Source organism: Corella eumyota, chromosome 1, assembly GCF_963082875.1.
Source record: "Corella eumyota chromosome 1, kaCorEumy4.1, whole genome shotgun sequence".
Lineage (NCBI taxonomy): Eukaryota > Metazoa > Chordata > Ascidiacea > Phlebobranchia > Corellidae > Corella > Corella eumyota.
This window is the reverse complement of record NC_137490.1, coordinates 5,069,214-5,090,581: the sequence shown is the minus strand read 5'-3', so window position 1 is coordinate 5,090,581 and position 21,368 is coordinate 5,069,214. Positions and strand designations below refer to the sequence as shown.

The 21,368-nt window shown below is 31.6% G+C and overlaps 3 protein-coding genes, 1 long non-coding RNA gene and 2 other non-coding genes across 6 annotated transcripts; 2 read left to right on the top strand and 4 right to left on the bottom strand.

Moving 5' to 3' along the window:
- The first annotated feature begins 784 nt into the window (after nucleotides 1–784).
- LOC145745294 (uncharacterized) lies at nucleotides 785–1,875 on the top strand. Its single transcript, XM_082563368.1, has 3 exons — nucleotides 785–870; nucleotides 963–1,498; nucleotides 1,634–1,875. The coding sequence occupies exons 1-3, from the start codon at nucleotides 785–787 to the stop codon at nucleotides 1,873–1,875; spliced, it is 864 nt and encodes a 287-aa protein (XP_082419494.1).
- A 93-nt stretch (nucleotides 1,876–1,968) lies between these two features.
- On the bottom strand, nucleotides 1,969–2,684 carry LOC145763375 (uncharacterized). Its single transcript, XR_014288414.1, has 3 exons — nucleotides 2,510–2,684; nucleotides 2,259–2,366; nucleotides 1,969–2,183 (listed from the first exon to the last, which is right to left on the bottom strand). It is a non-coding gene; the product is annotated as an uncharacterized LOC145763375 (long non-coding RNA).
- Nucleotides 2,685–2,811: 127 nt separating this feature from the next.
- Nucleotides 2,812–4,296, bottom strand: LOC145759286 (uncharacterized). Its single transcript, XM_082573084.1, has 2 exons — nucleotides 4,030–4,296; nucleotides 2,812–3,959 (listed from the first exon to the last, which is right to left on the bottom strand). Exons 1-2 carry the CDS (start codon nucleotides 4,223–4,225, stop codon nucleotides 2,812–2,814), a joined length of 1,344 nt encoding a protein of 447 aa, XP_082429210.1. The 5' UTR covers nucleotides 4,226–4,296.
- Nucleotides 4,297–4,492: 196 nt separating this feature from the next.
- LOC145745206 (uncharacterized) lies at nucleotides 4,493–11,068 on the bottom strand. The gene is made up of 17 exons (XM_082563249.1): nucleotides 10,912–11,068; nucleotides 10,593–10,774; nucleotides 10,186–10,307; nucleotides 10,017–10,115; nucleotides 9,822–9,934; nucleotides 9,399–9,560; nucleotides 8,450–8,637; nucleotides 8,068–8,189; nucleotides 7,886–7,984; nucleotides 7,688–7,803; nucleotides 7,295–7,460; nucleotides 5,978–6,105; nucleotides 5,508–5,695; nucleotides 5,237–5,358; nucleotides 5,049–5,147; nucleotides 4,850–4,965; nucleotides 4,493–4,759 (listed from the first exon to the last, which is right to left on the bottom strand). The coding sequence occupies exons 1-17, from the start codon at nucleotides 10,963–10,965 to the stop codon at nucleotides 4,574–4,576; spliced, it is 2,262 nt and encodes a 753-aa protein (XP_082419375.1). The 5' UTR covers nucleotides 10,966–11,068; the 3' UTR covers nucleotides 4,493–4,573.
- A 688-nt stretch (nucleotides 11,069–11,756) lies between these two features.
- On the top strand, nucleotides 11,757–11,828 carry Trnaq-uug (transfer RNA glutamine (anticodon UUG)). Its single transcript has one exon. It is a non-coding gene; the product is annotated as a tRNA-Gln (tRNA).
- A 430-nt stretch (nucleotides 11,829–12,258) lies between these two features.
- On the bottom strand, nucleotides 12,259–12,330 carry Trnaq-uug (transfer RNA glutamine (anticodon UUG)). Its single transcript has one exon. It is a non-coding gene; the product is annotated as a tRNA-Gln (tRNA).
- Between the last annotated feature and the right edge of the window lie 9,038 nt (nucleotides 12,331–21,368).

Sequence of the window (21,368 nt, the reverse complement as noted above, 5' to 3'; positions counted from 1 at the left end):
CTAGTCTTTTCAAAAAAAAAAAAAAAAAAAAATTTTAATAAACTACTTTTTTGTTAGACTGTTCTTTAACATTATTTAACTTTAAAATCATAACCAATATATAATTGTAAAGCAAAACAAACTAATTCTTCTTTTAGAATTTCCTAACAACTAAACACCCTAACTCCGCAAATCGTTCGAACAGACAAACGCAAATAAAAACGCGAACCAGTTAAAAATGTGAAAACAATAAAATACAGTGTTGTCAAATAAAAAAAGAAATAGAAACCTTTTTCTAAAAATACTTTTGTAAAATATATTTAAATTCTTTTAATATGAATAAAAACTCACTAATTTGTAAATAATAACCAATATCCTTAAACAAAAATAATCATTTTTTATGTTTTTATTTATAAACAATAAATTGTGGTACGAACAAGATGATTTGAAGTTTGTTTTTATATTGAAACATAAAATATTTAGTAAATTTATAATGAATTTTATTTGTCAAGTTCTATACGCCTTTATATTAATAAATTTAGGCCATTTTATGCAAATACTAAACAGCATACAATTGAAGGATAAATTCTGTTTGTTAAACTTTCCACAAAACCAAAGTTCAATATCAAAATAACTTTAATAGGCTTAAATTTTCGTAAACAAAAAAGAAACATGGTATTAGTAATGGGGTTGATTCATGTACGCGTTTACCGCTAATGGCGCTAGACCTCGGTCCTACGGTTTATAGTTACGAGCGACGCCAAAGGTAAAACATATATTTATTTAATATCATAACTTTTAAAAAATGAATTATGAAGAGAAAACGGTTGCCGAGTTAAAAATACAATTGGCCAAGCGGGGAGCTAAAGTCACGGGAAGAAAAATTTTCAAGTTTCGAAAAATTTTCAAGTTTCTAATCATTTCTTTAATGTTACATTTAACCACTAAACGCTAATATTTATACGAAATATTCAACATTTTAGACTTAAAGACTATGACCGTAACAACAACTTTTCTGTGGAAGTTACCATTCCAAAAAACTTGATTGTTAGCTGGCCCACAGAACCTTTCAGAAGTCTGTGTGTGTTGGATCGCCATATAATTCCACAAATAAAACATTCATTTATCAAAGCATATTTTGTATACCGAGGTGCTTTAGACAGCACAAGTAACAGTGATCTGAAATCACTACAAAAGGGAAAGCTGCTACTAGAAAGTAAAAGCATAAAAGTATGCAGTATATTTTATACACAGCAATCAGTTTATTCTAGTGGGTTAATTCAGGCTGCAATGAAAAAAAATGTTACTTATTGCTATAAAATTAAAATAAGTGAGTCAGGAGAAATAGAAAACACTGATTGTGATTGCCCAGCAGGTCAGGGTCCCCATGGTACATGTAAACATGTTGCAGCTGTATTGTTGATGCTAGTTGACTTTGTGGATACTGGTATCATTAATATAGCAAAATCATGTACAGCAGCATTGCAAAAATTTCACCATCCAACCAGCAAACACGAAGGTAAAAAAACTACAAGTTAAGAATAGAAACATATATTAGTAGTTAAAACAACTTGGTTTAACAAAAAGATCAGAATATTAAAAAAAACACGATATATATTCTATATCTTAATAGTAATAAATCATGTCTATTAAGGTGCACCAATAGCTGATGAAAATTTACCTGGGTCTGGATCACCATCCTTAGATGATCCAAGGCCAATGCAGTATCGCAACTCTGGCGGATATTGTGACATGGTCAGAAGTAGCATAATAGCCTATTGTGCTTCAACCTCCAAGAGTTTAACCATGAGATATCTTTATGAAAAAGCAGATTTAGCAACAGCACAGCTAGACCATGACTACTTTTCTCGGCCATTTGTTGAATTTTGGGTATAAGATATGCTTAAGGTAAAATAGTGAAGTAAGAAATTTTCAATTATTAGAAAATATTACATTTAGTAATATATATTTAAATGTAGGTTAGTGAAGAACAAGCACAATTAATAGAAAATAGTACTAAGGCCCAAAGTGACTCTAAACTTTGGAATAAGGAAAGGCAGTGGCGTTTAACTTCTTCACGCTTCGGTGAAATAATTTCAGCCACTGCCAATAGGGATATGGAAAAATTTTGTGACAGTATGTTTAGTGGAAAAAAAATCTTTAGTTTATCACTTATGCATGGACACCAATTTGAACCAATTGCCCTACAAAAATTTTGTGAAAAATTCAATGTTGAGGTTAAAAAGTGTGGCTTTAATATTTTTGTTGAGAAACCTTACCTTGGAGTTAGTCCCGATGGTAAAATTGATGATGCCACTTTAATAGAGGTAAAGTGTCCTTACACTGGAAGAGAGTCCAAGATTGTTCCAGGAAATTTGTTTCCTTTTCTAGAATATAAAAATGAAAAAATTACTTTAAAAAAAACACACAAGTATTTTGTTCAAACTCAGGCTCAAATGGCCATTTGTAAGGCTAGGGTTTGTTACTTTGTTGTGTATACTTTTAAAGATATGTTTGTAGAGCTGCTTACTTTTAATGAGAGTTATGTCCTGAACGACATGTTTCCGAAGTTGGAAGAGTTTTACCTCAAGTATTGGCTCTCTTTTATTGCTAAAAAAATAAGCTGCTAAAATTTAAATATTTCAAAAGAAAAAATCTGAAAAAAAATTTTTTTTCGTTAATTTGTATTATAATACAAAATAATTTTGTTTTAAAACAAGGAATAAAAACAAAACATTAATTCGACTTAAAATATTATAAATATAACTAAATATAAATGATAAATTTATTAAAACAAGAAAGTTTAAAAATAACTATTATATTTATATCCAATTAAGTAACAATAGATGTACGAAAATTTGCTAACATAAAACACAAAAATATTATTCTCGATCCAAGTGGGACCAATTGATGAGACAGAGTGCAATTAAGGATTTTGTAAGTTTTGCTTAATCCAATAACCCGTTCGACATGTATGCGGTGTGAAGCAACTCTACGATCTTTAACTACATCTTTTGCATCCAACTGATGTTTTCCTTTTAATAATGTAGGAGTATTTACCAGTACATTAAATGTTGCAAATAAGTCTTGGACTAAAATTCCTCTATCGGCCATTATGCTGTCTTTTGTATTAAAATATTGATAAGCTTCTTTATATAATGAGGAATCTTCAATGATTTGCCGATCACTAGCAGAGCCACCAAAAGATGGGCTAACATAACTTACAAGGCCATTGGGAGAAATTCCAATCATTGTTTTGAGCGTATTTTTATTTTTGTAACTCGAAAATGTTGCTCTTTGAGCAAGAACATGAGATGGTTTATCAATTGGTATTTCTGTAGCATCTAATATAACTCGGGTTGTAGGAAAACTATTGCTAAAGCTTTCTGGCATATGTTGTTTAATAATTTTTTGAGATGGCCAAATATCTAATTCCTTTAGTTGAAAGTACATAAAATTAACCCACACATTAAATATTCTTGAAACAGTACTCTCACTAACCTTAAATAAAATAGATAGTTCTCGATTTTCTTTTGCCTGTCTTATTTTTACTAAAGTCAAAAATAGCTGATTTTCAACAGTTAATATTTCACATTGATAATTAAGGTGGTATGCTGCAGGGCCCAGACAACGAAAAAATAAAATGAAATGATTGTAGTCATCAAATCCAGTATAGTATTGTAGAGCTCTCTTATCATCCTTTATTTTATTTATGTTCAGAAGAAGGTCACCAGAAACTAACGTACACTGAGAACTACAATCTACCTTCAAACGTTTATTTGTCCCAACTTCGCTGTTTAAATTATCTGCCTCAACCACAACCTCATTTGAAACAGTGGGAACAATATCATTACTATTTTTACTTAAGCAATTAGATCTACGCTTTACTGCCCTTTGTTCTCTTTCATTTATTTCTGTGTCAGCGATAAATATGGATGGTATTGCTGTTTTTTTCAATCTTTTTTTTGTTTGATCTTTACCTAGCATGAAAGTGAAATGTTAGAACTGTTAATATTAGGGATAGTCCTTGGTAATTTGACTATAACCTACCTGAATATATGTAATCAGAAGCTTTAAAATGGTCCGAACAAACAACGTCGTGTTCTCCCGGTATCCACAGTTTTCCTGTGGGAGTTTGGGCACGTTTGATTTTGATTACCCAATCACGTCGTAATGAAGGGTTGTTGGGAAACAAATGGCCACCCTTCCTATTTTTACAAAAAGGTACAGCACAATATTGCGGCATTTTGTAATATTGTTATATATCCTGTATAAGTTAAGTAGAAAAACACTTAATTCAATGCGGTGGTAACTAATTTGTATACATATTTCAATATTTCACGTTGTTCATTTGCTTACACTATTATTGTTTAGGACTGATCGCGCGCGTCCCCTATCGGTTGGTGGTAACCTGGTGAATCAACCCCATTGACATAAATAGGAAGGAAGTTTTAGCTGGGCTTAGACTAGTACGTTAATCAACCCAATTTAAACGATACAAATGTTGTGTATAGTTGCAGTATATTTATTATAATCGTATCAACACAATTACTTGTGTACCATTTTTATATTTATTTGAAATCAAAATAAAATGTTATTGCTTTTCAGCGTCACATGAAATGTAATAGAAAGCAGTTTCCGTATCAATTCCACTCGGCTTGGGTAGGTCGTTGATCTGCTTAGATATTGAATGAGCCACGGAATCTTCTATTTCTCGAACTAAAGTTCTCACCACATATTGAAAAGTCGGAACAAATGGAGATCCCGGTATAATGACAGCCTTGATTTATAATAGGCATTGTAAACAATTAAAACTTTAGTTGCCCTGATAACGGTACCAACAAAGCCAAAATATAAATAAAAAACTAACCTTGTATAAATGACTGTCAATCACCAGATTGTTTCCCAGTTTCTCATGTAAAAGATCCGCGCCAGTCCAACTTTTCCAATTGGCCTTTACATCGGTTTCCTTTACAGATTCATCAACTTAAAAAATCAAAAACATATTTAACATTTAGGCGCGTAACAAAAACACTAGTAAACAAAATAAAAAAATGTATAAAATTCACGTTTAACTGCGGTGAGAAAAATGCCTAAAATCTCAGGATGATCTTTTTTTTGATGAACTAATTCTTCGCCAGAGTAACTTTCCACGGGCGTGTAGGGTCCTTTAAAACATTAACATATATGGATGTAACATTATGCAAATAGGCTGTTACATCCTTTATAAAACATGTTAAGTTATAACAGATCTCACCAGCATGCGTTTTGAGTTTGTTATCTCTAATCTCAATTAGTTGGGCCATCCACTCTTTTGTAGGTTTTCCATAGATCACAATATCAAATCCCTCAGACAATCCAAAACTTACATGGGGATATCTAAATAAAATACATAAGAATATGCATATAAAATGTTAAAACGACTAGATATACCGTACTTACCATCAATAAATATTATGATTCAGTAAAGCATATAATGCAAAAATATATATGTTTGAAATCAGAGATAAACCAAAAAAGCTACTCACTTTGATTGAGTATCAGTCGATTTGTGCAAGCGCAAAGAAACAAAGTTTTTCTCTTTATTAATAACATCGCCGCCTCTTATCCATATTGCTTCAAAAAGCTCGTAGTCAATTGGGGATTGCTCAAAGAAATTCCAAAAATACACAGGATTATTAACAGTCGACATAATTAAAAACAAATGCAAGTAAATCTAGATAAGAGATAGACACATGCATTGACCCCAAATAAAATATTAGGTATACTGATTGATTGCTAAATTATCAATGGAGAATTGGAAGTAGTTTAATTAACTAAAATACCCTACCTGGCCTTCTATATATAGCTATACTAACATATAACGTTTTGCAAATCGGCTATACATTTTAATAACATAAAATTTAAGGCAGGCTATCGTAGCTTCAACATTTCTTGAGCGACCTAAACCCTAAACAATAGGCTACACTGCATTTAAGTTGACTACTTTCAAAACTACCCAAGCTGTTTTTCTCTCTAACAATATGAGTTGTTTGTTACGCTTGAAATCGTGCAACATTAAAAATTGTAAAATCACCTTTTTCGTAAACGGAAATTTCCATCGAAGAGTTCCTAGTAGAAAAACGACTACATTTAAAAAACCTTACCAATAACTAAGTTTTTCTAATGCCAAGGAAACTGCTTTTTTTATTTAAATAATTTATAAGCGATGTCGATTAGGTTTTTTTTAAGATGTAAACGTGTTATTACTATTACATAACGGATGCTTATATCTGTTTTTTTACGTAGCCTACTTGCATGTTGATGCTATTAACTATATTTAAAATCTTTTTTTAAAGTCTGGTGCAATTGCTGCAACTAGTAACCTATAGAATTCTTAGTGTTTGCAGACATTATGGTTTAAAAACATTAATACTGACTAGCTATAGTAACTTATTTAAGATTGATCGTTAACTTCCTGGTAGCCCATGGCCATTTGCTTTCTCTCTGTAGCCTACATAGGCTATTGGCATTGCCTAGTTAACTCGTCCGATACATATACAGTTTTCTACAACACATTCTTTATAAAAATTTACAGGGACATTTAACTTATGTATTGCTTCAAGCCTTGCATGCTTCTCTTACTCTAATTAACTAAAATTTTAAGTCAACTATAGCCATTTGATATTCTGCGGTAAAATATTATTTTGTAACTAGATTAAACAGGAATTTTTACGCCCCTTTGAAACGTAAAAACTGTTCACCCTTTAACTTGTCTTCATAGTCTGTACAATGCGATAGAACGCGGTGTCAGATTCGTGCCGAACGAGGTCGTTCGCTTATTGATTTCCTTTGAAATGTCATGAACAACAGAATCCTTTATATCTTTAACCACTGTTCTGACGGTAAATTAGAATTAAGGAAGAAATGCATATTTTTAAACGGTGCAATGCAGTTACAAAAAAACATCTTTTATAAAACTTATTTTGTAATCGTAATGCAGATTTCTTGAAATCCATCTACTTTAGACCACACTTATTTAGTTATTTTAGTTTTGTATCAATCTTTTTAGACGTTAACAAAATAAGGGAAGTTCGCTGACATTTTTTTGTAAACATTGGCCGTTTGTATATACCATTAGGCATAAAATAATTAAAATAGATCTATTTTGCTTTGTGTTTTAGAAAGTTTTGGTTTAGGCTTAATATTGTTACAGTCCATTTGTTATTGCACTTGAAACACAACTACAACATTGCTAATGTAAAAACCCTTTATAACACTTTTCGATTAAAAAAATTGAAAATCGTATTGTGGTGTTATTGCTTTTCAACATCACATGCAATGTAATAGAAAGCAGTTTCCGTATTAATTTCGTTCGGTTTGGATAGGTCGTTAATCTGCTTAGATATCGAATGAGCAACAGAATCTTGTATTTCTCGAACTGAAGTTCTCACCACATATTGAAAAGTAGGAACAAATGGAGATCCCGATATAACGACAACCTAGTTGAAAAGCGGCTTTGTTAACAATTCGAAAGCTAAAAAAACGCCTGATTTTTAATTGACTGATTGGTTTAATATTGGATAAAAGTAAACACTGCTGAAGAGTTTCTTAAAAACCGATACGACTATATGGTACTATAGTGAAAATCGAACTCAGGACTTAACTTGTCCATTTTTATTGTCGTAGTCATTGTGGCAACAAGGAGAAAATATAAATAAAAATTTACCTTGTATAAATGGCTGTCAATTACTAAGTTGTTTCCCAATTTCTCATGTAAAAGATCCGCGCCAGTCCAACATTTCCAATTAGTTTTTACATCGGCTTCGTTTACAGATTCATCAACTTTAAAAATCAAAAAAATAATTACCCGTTAGATGCGTGACAAAGATACTTTTAACTAGAGTAAGATATTTATGAAATTCACGTTTAACTGCGGTAAGAAATATTCCAGAAATCTCAGGATGATCATTTTTTTGATGAACTAATTCTTCGCCAGAGTAACTTTCCACGTGCGTGTAGGGTCCTTTAAAATATAAACATAATTCAATATGTGTTAGTAGGTTGTCAGTAATTTTGTGAAACATATTAAGTTATAATATATCTTACCAGCATACGTTTTGAGTTTTTTATCTCTAATATCAATTAAATGGGCCATCCACTCTTTTGTAGGTTTTCCATAGAGAACAATATCAGTTCCTTCAGACAACCCCAAACTTACATGGGGATATCTAAATAAAATTTAATAATAAAAACACAATGGGCATATTTAAACGTCGCTTAACCGCATATTATATGAAATAAGCAGTTAATGTTAATACCACTAGTCTGATGCTATGTAGCCTAACTAAAAACACATAAAAACATAAAAAAGTCTAACACTGTTTAAATGCCCTCAGTACTTGCTACTAAAAAATTATTAAGATATTGTAAAAAAGCATCTAAAACATTTTTTCTAATTATATATAGGTGAAACAAAAAAAAAACTCACTTTGCTCGAGAATCAGTTGATTTGTGCAGCCTTAAAGAAACAAAGTTTTTCTCTTTCTTAACAATATTGCCGCCTCTTATCCATATTGTTTCAAAAAGCTCGTAGTCAATTGGCGATTGCTCAAAGAAATTCCAAAAATACACAGGATTACTAACAGTCGACATGACCAAGTATAAATGCAAGTGATTCTAAATAAAAGTTTTGACCGATTTGCGCGAATCCTAAATAAAATAATAAGTATGGAGATTGCTTAATTATTAAATAAAATTAGGCTAAGTTTTTACTGCTAATTTAAACTAAGTTTCTTATGCTAGAAAAACTTCTTATTTTGATTTAAATTATTTGTAGGCGATGTTGATAATGTTTTGCCTTTTTTTAAAAGGAATAAACGTGTGATTAAACATTATCTTGCGGATGTTTATGCTTATTATACAAGACAGACAGACAGACTTGCGTGGTAATGCTATGGATATTTTTAAAATCTTATTTAAAAGTGGTAGGGTAATTGCTGCAATTAGTAATCTATAGAATTCTTATTTGCTGATTTTTTAATTTAAATAAAACTTGCTTAAACAACTAGTCATAGTTAAAATCTGTAACTTTTTAGTAGCCCATGGGCATTAACTTCCTCTTTATTTATTTAGTATTACCGGTTTCTTTAATTAACTTATTTCTACCAGATATCTTGATTTAACTACACAATAAATAATAATTAAAGTTTGTGCCAAACTTTAACAGGAACCCCAAATTTAAGCATTGCCAAAATGTCTTGTGGTTTACAAGGCTGTACATTTTCCAAAATATTAGTCAACTTATAAGTTCAATTCTTTTATTTTACGAGATATTCTGTAGTGAAATATTATCTTGTTACTAAATATCATCACATATTTTTGTACCCTGTTTCAATGTCAAAACTGTTTACACTTTATATTTTCTTCATGGTCTGTACAATGCGATAAAACGCGGTGTCAGACTCGATGCCGGACGGGGTCGTTCGCTTATTGATCTCCTTGGAAATGTCATTAGCAACAGAATCCTCTATATCCTTAACCACTGTTCTGACGGTGTATTGAAATTTGGGTGGAAATTTCATATTCTCAAACGGTGCGATCTAGTTAAAACAAACGCATTTAATAAATCTTTTTTTTTGTAATGATAGTGCAGGTTATTTAGAGTCCAATTATTTAAAACAACACAAAATTTTCCTATGCCGGTTTAGCGTCAATCTTACCAATTTTTTAGGAGTTTAAAAAAGCAGATTTGTTTGAAAGTGGGCTGTTTACTTTTACGATTATGCAAGAAAAAAATTAAAATAGACCTTTTACAGTTTTTTTGACGCACTTGTCAAATATAACTTTACTTAACATTTTACCTTATAGAGATGGCTGTCTATAACCGAATTTCCCAACTTCTCATGCAAAATTTCTGCGCCAGTTAAAGTTTTCCATTGCTGCAGGACCTCATCATCTTTAACTGCTTCGTCCACTGCATATAAACACAATTTGTAATGCAATGTATAAAAATACTCTTAAAGCTATATAATATTTTAAAAGTTGCGTGGTCATACCTTTAACTGAAGTTAAAAAAATGCCGCGAACTTCGGGAAAGTCTTTATCTACTGTTGTTAAATCTTCCCCCTTGAAACTAGCAATTTCTTTATATGGGGCTAAAAACAGTTAACACAAGCTTTGGTATTAAAGTTAAATTTGATTGTATGAACTTGTTGTGATATATACCAGGTGCTGCTTTTAACTTGTGAGCCATTACTTCTTTCATGTAGTTCATCCAAATTTCATCGGGTTTTGCAAAAAAGACAACATCATATCCATCTGTAAGCGCAAAATTCACATAGGGATGTCTGCAATATAAATAATAAAAAATCGACTCTATTTTTGTTTGTTTGAGAAATTAGTTTTATAAAATGCGTTTAAAATTATTTATGTGATATTAAAGTGGCACAAACGGCTGTTTTGCTGAAGACTGAAAGAGAGAGAGAGAAGCCGAAAAAAATAAGAAAAAGAGAGAGGAAGAGAATAAAAGAAAGTACTATATGCCAAACCTTTTTGACTTGAGCCCAAAATCCTACATTGCCTAGTATTGTAAAAAATATCAAATACTTCTTGTTATATATTTCAATACATACTTTGCACTAGGATCGGCCGACTTGTGTAAGTAAGTCGAGAGGAAATTTTCCGATTTTTGAACATGCTTGCCCCCTGTTACCCAAATTGATTCAAACAGCTCGTCCGTAACTGGTGCTTTTTCGAAGTAGTTAAAAAGATAGATTCGATTTACAACTGACGACATTGTCCTGGCTGCAAGTATCTACAAAAAGGTAAAAAATAACTTATTCATTTACTTTTGACAGTAGCTGCAAACTATTTCTAACTAAATCATGCACTTTTAAAGTCTAAAGTAGCTGTACATAATAAATGAGCTGGGCTTCCGTATTTACAACTTGCCTTAACATTTGGTTTGATATAAATTCCAACGCTCTTGGCTAAAACGCGAAACATTTTTCTTGTCACGACTTTGTAGAGTGGAGATGATTTTGATAAATAACCAACAGCAAAAAAGAGAAATAAGCTCTTAAGGTATTTCTTTAAGCTAAGCTTACAAGCTATGTCTTTCTCTTCTGACAAAAAATTTGTATCTACAAAAAAATAGGCTGAATAGCAAAGGTCGAAAACTAAGGCAACCAATATTTACTAAACCTTTTGATAAACTAGATAAGGCTATCTTGCAATTTGCCACAGTATTTTGAGTTACGTTAAAATGGGATGCTAAAACTAGCCTGTTTGCTATAATGCTTCAAGCGATTTAGTGCAAAAAATATTATTTAATATAACAATTACGAATTGGTGAAAAAGCTAACCAACGCTTTGCTTTTAAAAAATTCAGTCGTGTTTAACTTTCAAGAGTCGTTGCTACGTGCATTTTTTATTTATTTAACAAAGCGCTTTTTTAACTAGCCACGAGGTTTGCTTTCGCTAACCACATTCTATTTGTGTTTTTCACCTTCCATTCTAAATTTATATTAAAACCAAATCAGGTTATGATATCTTTTAATTTTCAAACGAACTATTTTTAATTTCGGCGTTTCGATTACGAAACATAAAGTGTCAACAATTGTTAAAATTTTGTATTATTCAATAAAAGCTGGCATAAGTTTTTACTAACTAAAGAATACCAAAATATATATTTAAGCTTAAAATGCTAACCGTGGTAGGGCGACAGCGAGTCGTGTAGTGCGCTTGGTTTCGTAATTACAGCAACAAACTCGCTAATTTGTAGCTCGTTTTCGTGTGGCCCTGTGGTGTAACGGTTAGCACTGTGGACTTTGAATCCATCGATCCGAGTTCAAATCTCGGCAGGACCTCTTCGTTTTTGTATTTTTTTACTATTTTAATTAATCACACTGAAATTTACTAATACCATACAATTTTAGCTTTTACAAGTTATTATTTACAAACTGTCTAAACTTCGGCTTTAATAATGCTTTAATTAAACATTAGTCTGTTAGTTTAGTCTTAAACGTAAAATTTCCTTTTAAAAATCAATTTGATAATAAATTGTATTAATTTTTATTATTCAAAAATTGTTTTTAATATTTACATTGTATTAAAATAAGCAGTAAACATGTGTTATAAGCAGTAAACATGTTTTGGTTATTTTTGTCTGTCAACTTGTATATAACTGTATAAGTAGTTATTAATTGCATATAAAGCTGCTACTTTTTTAGTTTCTTTAAAAAAACATAATTTTTTTCCAAATTAAAAAAGTTATCAAAATTTTAAACCAAAAAAAGAAGGTCCTGCCGAGATTTGAACTCGGATCGATGGATTCAAAGTCCACAGTGCTAACCGTTACACCACAGGGCCATGTTCTCAGCTCTCTGTAAATAGAGGTGTAGTCTAAAGCGACGAATATATTTGTACATTTGTTTCATGCACAAATAAAAAACCGTTATTAAACCCAAGTAAAACTGGATTTATATTTGATGTATAGCGTACTGGATGAAATTTAAAAATTTAGCTGGTTAGGAGAACTTGTAAAAATATTTAGAGAAGACAAGTTTGTTGGCAAGAGTAAAAATGCAGCTGTTTTAAAAGTTTTATTTTAAAACTTGGCATTTTAAAACCTGAAGTTCAATTCGTTCTATAAAAATTTAAACTTGTAAAAAAGCGTATTTCGCATGTGAAGTTCAAGTAACAGCAGTTCTCATGAACGTGTATTTGTTAACTATTACTTCCTTTTGTTTTCCGATTACCACGATTTAATAGCTCATATTGGCCTTAACCCCAAATCAAAAGTCTTTGAAATGTGGACAAGTTTTTACTACGGTTATGTCTGGTAGATCAACTAATCGGACACACCATTAGGTTAAGACTTATTTTTTTTATGTTTCGGGTAACTATTCATTTAAGCTTTTACTAGTTTGTGAATATACATCTTTATTTATGCAATATCTGATAACTTGGCAATTACATAAAGTAACTATGTTTCCCTTGTATTTTAATTACATTGCACTTTTAAAAAGGTTATTAAAGAGACACAGTCCCTGTTATTTTAACATTACATCATTTAAAGACCGGTAATCCGAATTTTTTACATATTCGCGAACAACATTCTTTGGGTAATACCGCGTGTCCAGTAAAAAGTATGACGACACTAATAATGTATGAATTATGAAAATATTTACTTACCGTAAAAAACTAGACAGCACGCTTTGTCTTAAATAATAAGCGGATTATAAGCGCGAAAAGCTGACGCTTGTCGTTTTTTAGTTGTTTTGCTTACGGATTTTTTGAGAAAATCTCATTTTGCAACTTATGCCAATAATACGCCTAGCTTGTATAACACTTTTGATCCGCTTCATTGCGTTCACACGTAACTGGTTTATACCTATGACGTCACGAATAAACAATACATCTGACATGTGCGAGTTTGATTACATTAAATGTCTTTATTTGGTAAACAAGCTGTCAATATTTTAAGATTGATATTTTTTATGTCCAAACTGCTAATGACCGGAAAATATGTATTCCAAAAAATTAATCAATAATCACGTGGTATAATTAATTGTGTATTAAAAATAGTACATTTACTGCCCTTGTCATTTTCCAAATTTTAAATTATTTTAATCGGTTTGTTTTGACACAATTTTTCAGTTTTGAATGACGTTTTTTAAGATATGATTAATAAATTCACCGTTTAACTAAAGAAATTGACACAATTTAGGTTCAATCATCTTGAAAATCGTCTACAATAAAACGCTATAATTATATTGTTTTTCACATTCCGAAAAACAAATTTTAACGGAAAAGTTTATTTTTCTAAAGGCCTTGATTAAATCTGATCGCTATAATAGCAAGCAAGTTTGCTCAATCTGTTCATACAAAAGTAAACGCAAAGTTACTTGTTATTTATTGAGGGAGGTGGTTGGATTATTTGTGTTAGATTTAATCAACTATGACAGACCTTTTATTCATGGTACAATGTTATAACAACTCAGGTGGCATATCCCTTACACATTTCAATGAATTACGCAAGCTCTTTGAGTTACGTAACAGGCAAACATAGTAACCCAAAAATTACCCAAAATATCAAGTTACTGTTTAAAACCAAATATTTATTATAATACTTAAAAAAAGTTATTTTTAAGAAAGTAACAATTTTTGGAAAAATGCGGAACCTATAGCCCAACGTAATTACCGTGTTTAAAAACCGCCAGCAGGTTTGATAAAATCCATCAGCGGAAATAAAAACTCCGAAAAAACATACTTTAATGTGACAGTACAATGATAGCCTGTTAGAAGTTGCCTGTAATTAGCATTTTTTCACACCGTACCATCGTGATTGAATATATTTGTTTTTAGCTGCGGAACTGGAGTGATGTCGCCATTTGACTTATGCAAAATAATGTGTTTAAAACCTTAATCCTGATGTTCGAACTCTGTAATTTAGGAGTTGTCAATCGTTAAGCGCGTAATCCTTTAGTTTGAGGTAAATTTTAACGCGCGCATGATTCGCGTTGGCATTACAACACATAACAACATTCCTTGCATGCTTACAGGTTGTATACGGAACTTATAACAGAACTATGTTGCATGACATTGTGTTAAAATTGTTAAATACTTGCGAACCCGTATTTAAATACGCGTGGGGCAAATTTTTTTTCGGTCGAGTAGAAACTGTACTCCGTAAAAATCACGTGACCACGGCATGTATGCCTTAAATCGCTCCGCTGTTTTAAGTATTGTACAATATTAAAAAATCTGGATTTGGTGGCCATGCTATAACATACTTTAAATTTTATGTAAACGTTAATACTTATGGCATGTTTTAAATCATGAAATTGATTTTGTCATTTTTTCCGTCGCATTAATGTAATATTATTTTGTATATTTTTTTATTTAACTTCATCAATGCGCAAAAAACCTAAATAAAAAAGAACCAGATATAATAAGTCACTTGTAAGTTTTTTGGCACATATAAAATAAATATCAAAGTTTATCCCGGTTTACCTAGTACGGATTAACCGCGCGTGTGTTATCCTATGTTTACTGTTTTAAACATCTGTGTCAGAAAAATTAATTATGATTTACTAAACCGCTTTAAAGTTGGCTCTGCCCAAAATATACCTCGATCTTAACCGGATTGGTTCGGGTTATAGGAGTGTTTGTGTAATGTACAATTTACTGTGATAAGGTGAAAGCCAGTATTTAAAAAGTCAATAGTTTAAATAGTGTTAAACCTAACAGATAAAAAAGAAAAAAAAATTGTGAATAACAGTTTAAATAACCTATGAGGATGATAATGCTAATCTGTGATTCACGTAACAACCCTAAATCGTAATCCTTTGTTATAGTTCCAACATTTTGTTGCCTGTCCCATAGAAACCCCCTATATCTAACAATTTACACATCGTGTTGGGAGTAATTTACTACAAGTTGCGATAATAACAGCAGTCGTGGCGTCACAAAAGGTGTTTGTTATGGCGCTGTTTTATTTGCAGTAGGCCTAAATCACCAGTTTATTAGAAAATCGACGATATCCGAGATTTGTGACGTCATAGGTTTTGTGAATAAAGCTTAGGTGAGCTTTGTAAACAAGCGGGCGGTCGTCATTTAACTAACGGCGTCGATTAACGCTTAATAATCTCTAATTGGCGATTTTAAAGGTCCGGAAATTACCTTGCGAGGTTTGTTTACCCAACTCGGAGCTAATCCCAATTTCCAACTGGTCGATCAAGCTCGCAATAATAAACCCATTGTTACCTTTGGGTTTATTTAAATACAAGAATAAACAACGAGGATTTGTTCGTCGAATCCATGTTCAACTTCGTAATATGTTTACGGAGATTACGATTTTTTTGTAAACGTTCTGGTTATAAACCCTTTCAGCGCTTAAACCTGTGTTCACTGTAGTATGTAGACGTAAATTTTGTTGTAAGCTGGCGAAAGGGTTGTTAATTCAATTTACCACAATACATTCAAAATCCGGATTCGAACGTGTAAAAGTTGTCGAGAATGAAATGGTACAATGATTCGATTGAACTTTATGTATTTAAATGTTAAAATAAATGTATTACAGCTTCTTACTTTGAATTTATCTAAATATATGTCAGTTTCTATAAAAGTTAACACGATTTTGTTGTTTGGCTAAAAATAATAACCAATCGTAAGTTTACATGTAAAAATTGGTCAGACACCATTTTTCAGGCTGCAAATTTTGAATTGTTACAATTTAAACAGTCTATTGAACATCCGAATGCGTCACATTTTGACACCTTTCCTACTCTAAATTGTCCGGAAAACACAGTCGTATAAATTAAATAATCAAATATGGCCTTTCCGAATTTTTTGATATTGACCCTTTAAAATATTGAATTTTTTATAATATCGAACTGCTGACGTCATTTTTGTATCCGTTAACGTAATAATTGTATCGCTACTTACGTTCCGAGCTAATTTGAATGGAGAATGGTCGGAACGCCTTTACTACGTACACGTTAGCACCGCGAAAATGGAAAAATCGATCGTTGGCCTAAAATAGATATTAACTACGCCTTGGCTCGAACGTGAAATATCTAAAAATGTTTTGACTTTCTCTTTAAAAAATAACACAAAATCAGATAAAAATTTGAAAAATATTATTCTTGGTTTTAAAGCCGATATAAAAAAAATTCTAAAATTTTTGTCTTAGTTTAAAGGGTGTGATTTTTTGTTTGGTTTTTACACATGTTTTATGATATACCATAGTTGGATAGCTAACTTTTTTAAAAATACAAATTTATTATAACAACATTAATTTTTTGTTCTAAGAGTTATTTTGTAAAAAAAACGTTACTTAAAGAAACAATTAAATTACATGATAATTTATTATACCAAAAAATGTCAAAAAAGTTTCGACTAAATTAGGTTTTAACCAAAACAAACAAAACGGCTTTGATATACGATAACGGTTTATATAATCAACATACAATTAGTAAACTATTTTGTCAATTAGAGTGACGAATAATGTTAACTTCGTGTTGTGGAACCGTCACATAGCTAAACACCTTAAACAAATTAACGAATTAATCACGCTGGGGCTATCTATCTAAATGTAACAGTAATACGATATAAGGTGTAGGTGGTGTTTTTACTTGTGTCTTTTCTCAGGCATTTTGCTTGGAAAATAACTAGAGCATGGGGTTTTAACATAGCATTAACTCAACCTAATAACAAAAGACTTTCGTTAATTAGCCCATTTAGGCAAATCAAAGTTAGCCAACTCGTTTTTATATTTACCCAAACCAGGATTATCAAAAGGGTTTTTTGTAAGGGGGTAATTACTAAACAAATGTTTACGTTAAACTGTATTATAATTATTCTCAATCTCCATTTAGTAAATTTAAGAGGGTGTATTCAGTATTCCTGCCAATTATGACGTAATCTATAAACACCATTCGTTTAAATGGGGATACTTAACCACAATACACGTCACAGCCCTTTGATCGCTAATCAATTTTTCTCCAATCTAATTGCGTTGATATGATTGTGACGTCATATTCAAGGGCATGAACAGGTGTTTTAATGAGTTGTCAATAAAATTAACCTCGAGTTGTCATTAATCGATAAATATAAAGAAAAAACGAGATGGTACATAGCAAATAAATGAGAATTAATTATTAATTAACGATACACGGTCGTGCCCATCTATAATTAAATTAACTAAAAATATCACCTAATTGAAAAGAAATGAACAAGGTTAAATAAGTATTATGCCTTTTAATAGGTTATACACAGTTCTTTATTTCTGTCCCACGACTTAAGTTCAAGTTATTTTAAGTCACACGACAATGCATGTTTATATATGGGCATTGGTTCAAGTGCAAGTGTCGTCATATATTAATTATTCAATATTCAAGTGCGAAAAAAAATTAAGTTAAGTCCTTTCGGATTTTGACCATATGTGGTTGCAATTTGACATACTACTTTTATTTCGGTATTAGCAAAGCGTCACCGTATATAATATTAACATCGTGTAGTAGTGGTCAGAAAATTTTCTACACTACATGAGGTCGTGGGTTCAATTCCCGCTGCTCTCATGCTGTAGCGACCTAAAGTAAGGCGCTATAAACGGTATAAACTCCACCTAATCAGCAGCTTTATTATCGGGCAATTGTAATCTATAGTATCCCAAACTGCAACAGGCAAATCGAGACGGTATCGGGGTAACTGATGTAACTCTGTGTTTAGATCGCGCATTCGACTCTCTACATCAAGGATAAAGATATAATAATACAACTTGTAATTTATTAAGATATTAAAAACATGTGGAAAGACATAACAAAACATTTAAAATTCCAACATCAGTTCCCATTCTAGTATATTCCCCTTTTTCGAAAAGGGGATCAATCTGTCAGTAACCGACATGTGACTGACAGATTGATCTGTCAAAAACATCACGTTCTTATGTTTTCTGCCAAGTTTTACGGTTGACTGACATTAGGGGTCAATTGGGGCTCGCGCGTTCACTTTAGATTGAATAGCTTCACCTGCTTATCAGAGCCTAACGGTGTATATTATTTGTGTATTCTTATAAGGTTGAAACATGTACTTTACTTCTTTATTAGGCCATTTTGCATAGTAGAAATAAATTACAGTATTTGCAGTTTGATTGGTCACATTTTTAGTAAGATTTCCCTTTTTTAAATATTGCATATAAATTAACACAACATCTCTAAATTTAAATTACTTATTTTTATTAACTTATTGGCGAGCATCTTTGGTACTTAAAAAAACAATTAATTGAGAAATTTGACAGTTTTCCATATGTGACTTGTTTGACCCTTTTTCGAAAACAAAACTCCTCAATTTGTGACTTTTGTAACGCAACCCGCAAATTTCACTTTACGTTTGACGTCATCTCGTATCGTGATTTCTAATGACGTAGGTCGATTAAGTTGTTTTCGTTATCGGAGACCGGTCGCTTGTTGTTCCTATTATTTGTGCTTTTGTTAAATTAAAAAGTTGATTTTAAATTGAGTTAAGTGTTTAAGTGTGCTGTATAATATATCAATTTTTGCACTTTTTTTTCAACAAGAAAGCAGCTATTTTTGTTATTTTAATTTCACTCTTTTGTAAAGTTTTGCCAATTGAACAAATGTTAAGTTGTCATTTTTTTGTTTGTTTATATATCTTTATCCTCGATGTGGGAAAGTCGAATGCGCGACTTAAACATAGAGTAACATAAGTTACTCCGACCCAGTCTCGAGTTGCCCGTGGCAGTTTGGGATATTATAGAGAATATAATTGCCCAGTAATTATGCTGCTGATTAAGTGCTAGCTCAGCAGGAGTTCATACCGTTTATAGCGCCTTACTCAAGGGCGCTACAGCATGAGATCAGTGGGGATTGAACCCACGACTTTATGTGTTGTGTAGCAAGTGTTCTTACCGCTACACCACGCTGCCGGTAGACTTAAAATTGAAATTGTTTCAGTGGCATTTTAAGAGTCCCCACTGCATATACCCATGTAATAATATACTGAAAGAAAATAGAAAGTAAAAATATAAATTTACCTTCTAACTTTCTGCAATTAACACCTAGCAATTATAAACCATAACTTAGTGTTTAATTTCTCGAAAAAACGTATTTCATTTCATGTTTCACACGAGGTTTAATTACATGCAAATTCGAACTCGTGTCATTTTTTTCAACACCAAAGCAATAGAACGCGACCCTTGTGTTTGACAACAATATCAGTGTGTTGTTATTCTATAAAAATGGGCTTGGCATGTTCTCGTTATTTAAGGCTATACTTAGTTTTTAAGTAAAATTAGAATTTGGTACTATAGATAAAGGGATACCAATCTATAAATGTCTATATATAAATTATTTTAGGGCTGCGTAAACCTTATAACATAATAAGTTTTTATCTGTAAAATTAAATTTTTGACCAGCCTCGTAACGTTAATAAAAAACGAATAAAGTTATAATCCAACGGGCCTAAAATAAACAAAGTTGAATCGCCCTGCTTAAGCACTTGACCTAACTTGGTAAAACAATGCGTTATTGTCATGCTTATTACTCCAATTGTCACCAACGATTGGCAATAAATGCCCAAAAGGAAGTCCTTTGATAACAGGTTTCGAAAACAATTGGAACCTTCCTAATTGGTCAATCGCTTCTTTTGATTATTGGCAAAAGCGGACGCCGCATTGTAGAAGCATTGTTAATTGGACAATAGACTTGTTAGTTCACGCAAACATTTGCAGGTACCGGTTTACAGTTTCTATTATTCTTATAAATTTCTCACGAGTTATTTAGAACTTTTGGTACAGGTGGTTATATTTGAACGGAATAGGTTACCATATTTCGATTTATTTGTTTGTCATTTTGGCTTTGTCTTAATTCAGCTCTATTTTGTTTAAATTAAGAATAACTTTGCAGGTGTTTGTGTGTGAAATGCAAACATAACAAATGGTTTAATCTCAACCTGATTTATCAAAAAAAAATTTATAAAATAAACTTTACCGAAAAAATGGTCTGAAAAACATAAGAATTGGAGACCTAGGTAAAACGTAAAATTTTTGGCAATAAAAATGGTACACCCATTTTCTCACCATATAACCTACACCCCGTGTTATTAAAGTGGATTCAATCCGATTAGTAAAACGATACCCCAACAAAACCTCACAGTTTAAAGGACTTTGCGAGCGCACGTAAATAGTTGAGAGTTAAATAAGTGGTTGACAGCTTTAACCCAAAACTCGATCCGCGTTATGCGAAGTTGTTTTTATATGAATGCTTATAACGTATTTGGGGCAGAACGCGCAACGCTACTTGGCTAAGAAAAGAAATTGAAATCATAAAACTTTTGCCTTTAGAAAAATTTGAAATTAAATAAATATTTTCAATACATATACGTGGATTTAAAATTAAACGAAAAAATAGGAAAATATTACGATAAAATTTTTATAATAATCTAATGGCTCAAAATTTACGATAGAGGGTAATGTTTTTAAACTTTTCACTAAAACACTTTTTACACTTGAGTAGGTTATTTAAGTCCGTAAAAAACGTAATTTTCCATTCCAAATTACGATTGCTTTTGAAGGTGGTTTAAAGGTTGATAAACACGAGCAATCGCCGTATCGGTGTTTACCAAATATACGAGAAGCGAAAAATAGATCACGAAAAATTTTGCAATGCGCGAATTTTTTACGAAAATAGAAATATTCGAGAAAAAGTAACTAATTTACCTTAATAACATCACGGCAGGTTTTGAACAAATAGCACATAAACAGCTCTAACACTTTGTAAAATATTTCAATTTGCTTAAAATACAATAAAGTCTTCTTTTATACCGAGTAGGATATGGGATACAATGCAATTTTAAAAACTTTAAAAATGGCAAAAACAAATTCC